Here is a 10,000-nt window from a genome sequence, read left to right on the forward strand (position 1 = left end):
GATTTTATCCTAAAATCTTCATAAACTCGTTTTCAGTTAGAAACTTTTTTGGTTTTTGGAAAATGACCATATAATTACTTTTCGCAGTCAGCAACACCAGCAGATGCCAGAAGTTAATATTTTTTTGGGTCAGGATACTTTCATATATTTCCTAACAAGATCAATTCGTATCGAAAGACATTTCACTCGATTTGAAACAACAACTTGATTGTACTGAAACAATATCACCTTTCCAACATTAACAAAGACTTGAAAAAACAAAACTGATTGTACTGACAGATTTTCATCTCATTAACATGAATAAAATGAAAAAAAGATTTTAAGTTTATGAAAAGCATTTTTTTTCTAACAACAATAACAAGAGAGAGGGGGCGGGGGCAAGGGGACGGATGGAGGCTTTTTTTTGCGTACTTCCGGTAATTTGTCAAGAGTTATCGTAATTTAAGTCCTGTGTAATTAATTGTCTATTCAATCTGGTACGGGATGTGAAGTCCGGAAGTCGTCGTGAGGTTTGTACTGGGGAGACGAGGAGAGACATGGCACACAGACATGAATAAGTCATTTGAATCAGTCTCTTGAATTAGACTGAGAGTGAGGAAATTACACACACACATGCACACAATACACGTACACATACAAAAACACATATGTATGATTCAGAAACAAAGGAAAATTTGATTATATGGTACCAGTTTCGACGAATTATACGATACTTTAACCGCCGCTTGTAACCGATACCAAACACGTACGAATTCTGACAAGTGGTGTGAGGTTTAAGGCAAGTAATTCATTCTACAATATCACAGAAGTACGAAACCGCGCTTGCGCGCTCACACAAAACACGGATTATGAATGTGCGATGTCTACGGGTCATCCTGAGTCATCAGTAACGTCGAGAGAACATAAAAAAAAAAAAAAAGTCTTCAACCTACTCTTCGCAACACCTACGACGATATTGCTTAACCAACACAGCTCAGTAAGTTCCCAAGGAACATCTTTCCTGAGGTGATGTGAAAGAAATATTTAATAAAAAGAATGATCAAAAATACAATTTCAGGGAAAATGCTCACTAGATAAAGGGCTCCTTAGATAAACCTGAACGGCATCAAATGTGTCTAGATATTCTTGAGCTTTTAATGGTTTCCAAAAACTGGAGAATTTGAAAACTAAGATATGCTGATAACTTCACTGTGGAAGTTTATCAGATGATTTGATACTGAACTGCCCAAGGGTGGAAGCGATGCCAAAGGTTTCCATGCGTTCACTTATCAAAAAAGATAACGACTTCCGCATGGAAGCATCTGGCAGCGAAAAGGGGCGTGGCTTGTGTCTCATCAGTAAACAAACGTTATTAGGGGGGGATTGCAGACGTTGGAAGGTATCTGCCATCAATGTAAAACAAAACTGATATATTCCTTATTATAGTAAACCTCGAAATAATTCTAAGGCGAAGTATGTAAGGAAATTGATTGTGTTATATCAAAAGCAGAAAGGTTGATTTCAAATGCTCTCAAATATAGTCAGTCTGGAATCATATGGAGATTTGCATTCCTTCTCCACTACTGAGTCCTTTAAGTCTTTATCATCTTTAACTCGTCTTCTTTAGGTCTAAAAACACACAAAAAAATATGTCCATTTAAGTAACAGTTGTCTATTGTCTTGAAGATCGTAATTCTGTCCCAGCAAAGACCTGGGGAATTATAGTTCAGACGATGACGTCACGTCGTTCGCGGCATCGTGCAGGGCGAGAATACGGAACCCTTAAAATAAACAAAAGAATAAATAAAAGTTTGTCGAAAGTCATTCACGCAATGCAGTGAGTCATGCGGTCGTAAAGTCGAAGCTAATACGGTTGTATTCGTCGAAGTAATCGACTTCTTAACGTGAAGAACGCAATTGGCGAAGGGAACTTTGGATAATGGTGTCGTGAAATCTTCAAATAAGAATAAAAACAAAGTTTCTTTTTAAACAAAATTGGAGATAGAGATCAGAAAAATTAAGAAGGCCATTTCATTGGAAGTTGATGATATTCATCAAGTTTAATTTAAACAACGTAAATGCGAGAAAATAATACTTTTTTTGTATAAATATTCATAAAGAAAATATGTAAAAAATGTTTCAGTGTTCGAGGGCAATTAACATTAACGAGGTTAACGCAACTATAGTAAGTACTAAATTAACATAGTATAGTCGCACTATACGCAGCTCCAATAATAATTTCCAACTCTGTTATAACAACAGACGCTTTACCTTTAACTTATTATCTACTACATCAAACTTCGACCACTCCTGAGCAGCAGATATCAAAAACCTAGAAATGTCAGACAACCAGTGACGAAATGACCTACCTAACAGCTTCTTGCAATCTCTAGAATAACGTCACAAAAATAAATAGGGCAAAATAAATAATTGAGAAATTGAGTCATTTGATCTTCCAGCCGTGGCCTGAGGGGATCCTATGAGGGAATCCTAAGAGGGTCCTTCCGCTCCTCAGTCGTACTTGTCAGCGGCGTCCTCCAAGGACCTGTGGATGGAGGCGTAGGAACTCTCGTCCGGGCTGTAGACGAAGGCGGGGGCGGAACCGTAGCCACTGCAGGAATGGTTTTAAGGGGGAGGAAGGAGAGAAAACGGAGATGAAATGAGGCTATTTACAGGTGAAGGGTGTCCTCTCATCCAAAGAGATCCCAGACGCCATTGTTGTTTGTTTTGGTGGAGGCGTTCGTTTCAGCCACCGGTACAAAAAACAGGCTTCCCGTCTCTTCCATATTAAGAAGCAGCTCTCTCTACGTCTTCGTATTATTTTCTATTTCATTCAAAAAACACAAACAAAAAGTTAACGTTAAGACAAATGTATAATACAGCATGAAATGCCATCGGTGCTAGGAAATTCTAGACGTTGACACGCACAGAGCTGACAGCGTAAACAGATTGTCTCAGAGAGCGCTTCTTTCTATGGAAAAGCTTTCTAAAATGCGTTTTTTTTCTTGTGGTCATCACCATCGTCATCGTAGTATTTTGTGTCGTACTGTACAGTGAAAGGCAAGGATGGTGAAGGCCCCTGTGGGAGATAGTGTATCGAAGGAAGCTTTGACGAAAAACCTTAACTATTACCAACAGGATTTGTTACGAAAGTCAAGAACACAAGGTTGAAGTGAATTCATCTCTACTGACGTAAAGGAAAGCAGAATAAAAAAGGTGTAAGTCGACTGAAAAGGGAGAAAATGAAAATGGAATAAAGGACAATTTTATTGAGTGGGAAAGTAACATAAAAGCAACAGAGTTTAAGTGGTGCGATGATTGATCTAATAATATCGTCAAAATAAAGTAAAAAAAAACAAAAAAAACTGGCAAAATGGGGACATGAACAATAGAATACAAGGATATTATTAAGAAGGAAAAAAAGGAGGGAAGACAGAGACAAAGAACAATGGACAGATACAGTGAAGTGTACGAGGAAGCAATTTGCAATTGAAACAAAAACATCATATATTTGCGGAAGGAGTTTGAATATGTCTTTGGCAAACGATGATGACCACAATGACTGACCGAAGTGAATTTGACTCCCAGGCTGGTCCATGAAACAGGTGTTACGATGTCAGTGACGTGACAAAGGGGAATTACTGTCATATAACGCTGCGTCTCGTCATAGGATTTCTCCCACGAATACCGTCATGGAATGAGTGATGTGTCAGTGTTACTGTCATGATGAGAGAGAGAGAGAGAGAGAGAGAGAGAGAGAGAGAGAGAGAGAGAGTAGGATGATGCGCGTGTCATTACTTTGGCTGCCTGAAAAATGGTAGATGTACAGAGAGAGAGAGAGAGAGAGAGAGAGAGAGAGAGAGAGAGAGAGAGAGAGAGAGAGAGATAGTGATGTCAAGAAATGATTGTCTCAATGTGATTGTCCAGTCAAGGAATTACCGACAGATTTGTTACTGATTGACTTGAGAATGATTGACAAAATGTGACTGACTTATAAGGAATTTCTTTCATGGACCAATTGTAAGTCCAGGAATACTGAACCGGTGTATTTTGGCTGACGAATAGGATAAGGAATGACGGACGTCACATGACAGGTGTCAAGGAATTTCCAATTTTTGAAACATGGAATGAATAGCGTCACATGTTTCAAGGAAAAACGTGGATGTTGAGCTTAATAAATCAAGGAGGTAAATGAAAATCAGTAATAATAAATGGATCGGTTAACTGGAAATTATAAGATTAATAAGGCAAGGAAGGACTTATGCAGGTTAATCTACAAGTCAGCGGATCAATGCTAAGATAAAAAAAGTCCAGTATTAACTAACATGAAGTAGTGGATACAATATATATATATATATATATATATATATTATATATATATATATATATATATATATATATATATATATATATACATCTTTGTCAAAATTCCACTATGGTCAGTTATCACACTACTTTTTTTTGTATATACATATTTACAATAGAATGTTATTTCATATATGTACATGTTTATAGTATCTACAATGAAAGTTATTATGTACAAAAGAGCACAAAAGAAATATATACATCCAACGAGGTGGAAATTTGAGCATTATAAACAAACTTTCTCTTATACATACATGCACACTCACACACCCGCATATATATATATATATCTATATATATATATATATATATATATATATATAGTTAGTATGTATGTATGTATGTATGTATATATATAAATACATATAACTTGGTATGTTGTCGTTTCTAGAAAACTTCAATTTAAGGAGGAACAGGATAGCCAGAAGACGTGGCAAATATTCCAGACATTATTATTTTCTTTAAGATAAAACAAAGGCACAGCCGAGCTTTCGGGAATACAATTGCTTTTTTCCTCATCATCAGGGTCATTATCTATCTTATTGTAAAGGAAATAATAATGTCTGGAATATTACCACGTCTTCTGGCTATCCTGTTCCTCCTTAAATACATATAGACACATACATACAGGTGTACACACATATATATATATAATATATTATATATATATATATATCATTATATATATTATATATCCTATATATATATATTATATATCATATCATATCATATCATATACATATATATAAGGTATGCATGAATGTTTATATTGCTGTCACATATAAACTACACTTACCTTGAGAAGAAGTAAATGAAATCAGCAGTAAAATCTAGTTTTGTAGTATAAGATACCATAATGATACGAGACCTACTCACTTCCCCAGATTCCTAAAGTCGACTTTATTTTTATGTCGTTATTTTTCTTAATATTTCTTGACAGAAGCCTTTCAATTTACAGCTTAAGGAGATAAGTGAGGTCACGGTGGCCTCTGACATTAAAGAGGTTGAAAATATTGTTTTATTAAAAAGATTCTCAACATTATTAGATTTGTTTTTTATTTATGGCTTTTTTTTATAGAGAGGTTAGAGTCTGGGGAACTGAGGTTAAGGAACTGATAGTGAATTGTGAATGAAAGATATTATTCACCAGATTCTGTCAATACTCTTGACGCATGCGCTCGATTACTGTACAGGTAGGAAACTAATTCTAAAGTAGCCTTCTCTATTATGTGTATGATGATACTAGGCAGAGCAAAGACAACTGCAACGACAAGTATAAAGTACTGGTAGCGAAAAATCTTAGAAATGAAGGTACGGTGTAGGAGAGCAGATATTAAAGACCTATATAGAGACTATCAAGGCATGACAAAGAGGGACTCTAGACTCGCCGGGAGCCGTCTGTCTGACCTCCTTGGCTACAAGTAAACAAAGAGGGAATACTCACGTGTCGCCATAATCGGAGGAGGTGCCTTTGCCCTTGTACTTCTTACCGACGCCGACGCCAACAGCGATGGGGATGGCAATGGCAGCTGCGATGGCAGCGGCCAGGAGGAGGGCGAGGAAAAGCAGCAGCTCGGTGCTGATCGTAATGGAGGTGTTCGTGGTGGTCCCCGTGGTGGTGCCGGTGCCTGTGGTTCCGATGAAGAAGAGCCTCGGGTCAGCTGCCGATTCTTCTTCTCCCAGTTCCGCCTTCTTCTTGGGGGAGTCTTTCTCCGGAGTGACGGCTGCGCAGACCAGAGAGAACGCGCCCACGGCAATGACGACGAGGTAAAGAGTTCCTGTAGGAGATGACACGGAAAAAATAGTTAAGTACGAGTGTAAACACTTAAGTCGCTTCCATTTTCCTTTTCTTTCAATTCTTTCTCGGGACGCCTGGAAAGGAAATCAAACGTTGCTTGTCTTGTTAACAAGGTCTCTGCACTTAAAAAAAAATATTTTCTAGAGGATTAAAAATGAATTCAGACCTCGTCTTTTGATTAAATCATCTCTGAAAGAAGACTAAAGAAATAAATATCAAATCATTCATTGTCTGAAGATTTGATTCACGTTATCTCTGCGAAGAAAATTATTTTTTTGTTGTGATTTTTGCTAGTTCTGGCAAATGGCGAGAGAGTTGCGGATAAATGCTTACTTGCAAAAAAAAAAATATTCATGAGCTTTTAATTAAAGGCTGGGAACTGATAGTTCCTACAATTACATAAAACAAATGCTTAAAATATATTCTGAACATTTTTAAAATCATACTGAAGAATCGTAATGACTGTAACCAAGTCTCGCTCAGTCACTGATTATAATCAATTATCATATCAAACCGTGAAGACAATAAGTTGCCAAATTGCATCTGCTGAAAAGAGAGCCTGATGTGGACTTCTGGACTAAGCCAAGTAGAAGAATGAGGCCCGATAACTTTGATCTCCGAAGGTTTAACCTTGAGAAATCAGACATTTATCAGAAGTTAGTGCAGAATGAAAATCGTGGGACGAAGACAGAGTTAGGAAGTAGAAGTAGGAGATGAACCAGAAGAATGAGAGGAAATAAAAAAAGTGAAAGCAGAATAAGAATAGAATAATGATGGGTAATAAAACGAAGATGCATAACTCTAGAAAATAAAAGCTGATAAGAAGAAAATGATGAAATGCTAAAAAAAAAAAAAAAAAAAACGTACGGACAACAGACGTACAGAAAAAAAGAGGAAAAACTGAAATAAAAAAAAAGAAATTCGAAAGCTAAAAACAAAGAAAGAATAAGAAAAAGAAGGTAGAGAAAGCCTTGAAGAAAATAAAACAAAGAAATTAAAAAGTTAATAGACAGTGACAATGGGAAATGAAAGCTATCAAGCTTCGGTGTCAATTACGTGCTCCGAAATTATGAAAGCGACCTTATAAGCGGCTGGGTCCCTACCCAGTGATGACCTGGCTGGGCATTGCCCTACCCCGAGGGTCGTTCGACTGACCTGATAACAGAACTGCTGGTATCTAGGCCATTCTCGATCGACCTTTGGTGTTTTTAATAAGTGAGGGGAAAAACAGCAGTTTATTCCTTTTAATTTGGATAAGATTTAGTTGCTTCTGTTTTTGAGGAAAACCTCAATCTTACTTTTAGATATATATATATATTTATAATAATAATATATATAGTATATATAAGTATCGTATATAATATATATATATACATACATATGCACGTATAGATATGTGAGTGCGTGTGTGTGTGTGAGTTTATGCACGTGAACTTAAATATTACACATCTATGATGAAAAACAGAAAAGAATTAGAGGATGTGAACATCTTTCGACCAGCTGCCGCAGACGAGTATGCCGTTTGTAAATTGTAGTTGAGAACCTCAGGAAAAAAAGATCATTCCTGCAGCACTTTGATATGGCTGGGAGTGTTTTTTTTATATTTTTTTTTAACCTCTTGGGAATTCCCTGCTCACTTTAACCTAGTAATGTCCTTTTTATTTATGTATGGTGAGGAGAGTAGTCTGTTTGCCTTGTATTTTCTTTTTAGATTCTCTCTCTCTCTCTCTCTCTCTCTCTCTGTAAATTGTCAATATTTACATCTATCTCTATTCATAAGTAAGCATAGAAATATCTAAAACCCGCTCTCTCTCTCTCTCTCTCTTCCCTCAGTCATCTCTCCGGCTCGTCTCTCTGTACAAATGTAAACATGTCAAAATCCATAGCCTTCTCACGTATATGAACAGATTTCCGCCTACTGTCTTTATTCTTCTCCGGAAGCTGGTCAGCCAGCCGTGGAAGATTATCAATGGACACCTTCTGTTACATACCGTTTCAACTCCTCTGTTCCATACCGTTTCAACGCTTATGTTTCATACTGTTTAGACGCATCTGTTCCATGCTGCTTAAATGCTTCTGTTGAATACCGTTTGAACGCTTTTGTGCAATACCGTTTAAACGATTTTGTTCCATACCGTTTGAACGCTTTTGTTCAATACCTTTGAACGCTTCGGTTCCATACCGTTTGAACGCTTTTGTTCCATACCGTTTGAACGATTTTGTGCAATACCGTTTAAACGATTTTGTTCCATACCGTTTGAACGCTTTTGTGCAATACTGTTTAAACGCTTCGGTTCCATACCGTTTGAACGCGTCTGTTCCATACTGTGTGAACGCTTCTATTCCATACCATTTAAACGCTTCAGTTCCATACCGTCTGAACGCTTCAGTTCCATACCGTTTGAACGCTTCTGTTCCATACCGTCTGAACGCTTCTATTCCATACCGTTTAAACGCTCTGTTCCGTACCGTTCAAAATCCAAAAGGGTCCCTTTCTTTCATTCGTTCCTTTGGAATCGTTTGCCGAATTGGCCTCAAATCTGTCTGGATTATCAATCAGAGTAATGTCTACTGGCGGATGAATTTTGATGTTAATGTCTCCATAAGACAGAATTTTGGGATCTTGCAACACAGTGTTACTTTATGTTACTTTTGTTTTTCAAAGAGTGACTTTTCTGAAAGGTAACGTCGGATTCCCTTTGTAACATAATAAGTTGGGGATATCCGTCTGTCTATCTGTAATTAAAGTACGGGTACACAGAAGAACCAATTTACAGCATTTAATTAACCGCAGAGATAGAGACAATTCAATCAATTTTAGCCGAAAAACAAAAAAAATGTCTAAAAGCGTAAGATAATGGGGAGGTCATATTAGCCTATATAGCCTAATTTCGTGTTTCGTCTTGGGGCTAACATATTGAATAGGAAACGATAAATTCTCTCTCTCTCTCTCTCTCTCTTCTCTCTCTCTCTCTCTCTCTCTCTCTCTCTCTAATAAAGCGAGAATATGGGAAAAAAAGGAATGAATAAATATTAGGCAAAAAACAAAGTCTCAGAACGTAAAATTAAATATGACATTAATCTACGGTCCAATTTCGTGTTTAGTCTTGGAACTAAAATTAGAACCGATATTCTTTCTCTCTCTCTCTCTTCTCTCTTTCCTCTTCCTATCTACTCTCTCTCCCTCCAACATCACATCTCGCTCTCTTCCCCTATCTCTCTCTCTCGCTAATGTTAGTAGCAGTAACCTAGTTGAATAGTAATATTGGTTTATTCTCTCTTTATGAATTCTTTGATTTCTCACACATCTGGATACTATTACGAACCTGTTTGATTAAACAAATATTTATATTAGATAAATGAATAAGTAAATAAATAAGTAAATACATAAATAAAGGGATAGATAAATAAACATAAAATATAAGTAATTGGAAATAGACATATATTGAAAGAATTTTTGCATTTAGAAACTTATCGTTTGATTTTTAAATATTATTTTTTTCTCTTATATTAATTTTTTAAAAAATTCTTTGCGCTTATGCTGAAAGCCTTAAATGTAATCAATAATTAAGGTAAAAACATGAGGGTAAACACGCACGTTCAAATGATTCCAATGGAAGTGACGCTGCAAATACTTAGTTTTTTTTTTTTTTTTTTTTTTTTTTTATAAAGATAGACTTTTTAAAATGATTTCAGATGACTTACGATGAGAATCATTGTCATCTTGAATGCGTGCGAATTCACTTCAGATATTTCAACTATTTTCTTACTGTCTTATTAAATAGTTAGAGAGGAGGAGAAGGAGAGAGATTAATTTGTGAGTTTTCCTTTGAAACTTCAGATTTCTTTTAAGATGTA

The 10,000-nt window shown here is 36.4% G+C and overlaps 1 protein-coding gene across 1 annotated transcript in view; it reads right to left on the minus strand.

Annotated features, from left to right (window-relative positions):
* The window catches only part of LOC135200394 (uncharacterized), an 11,416-nt gene that overhangs the window by 272 nt on the left and 1,144 nt on the right, over window positions 1-10,000 (minus strand). The window contains exons 2-3 of the mRNA XM_064229022.1: window positions 5,789-6,122; window positions 1-2,590 (exon numbers count right to left, since the gene is read on the minus strand). The exon at window positions 1-2,590 is cut by the window's left edge and continues 272 nt beyond it. Of these exons, the coding sequence (XP_064085092.1) occupies window positions 2,491-2,590; window positions 5,789-6,122 (434 nt within the window). The 3' untranslated portion in view covers window positions 1-2,490. The remainder of the gene's footprint in view (window positions 2,591-5,788; window positions 6,123-10,000) is intronic.

This window comes from Macrobrachium nipponense, chromosome 26 (assembly GCF_015104395.2).
Source record: "Macrobrachium nipponense isolate FS-2020 chromosome 26, ASM1510439v2, whole genome shotgun sequence".
Taxonomy (NCBI): Eukaryota; Metazoa; Arthropoda; class Malacostraca; order Decapoda; family Palaemonidae; genus Macrobrachium; species Macrobrachium nipponense.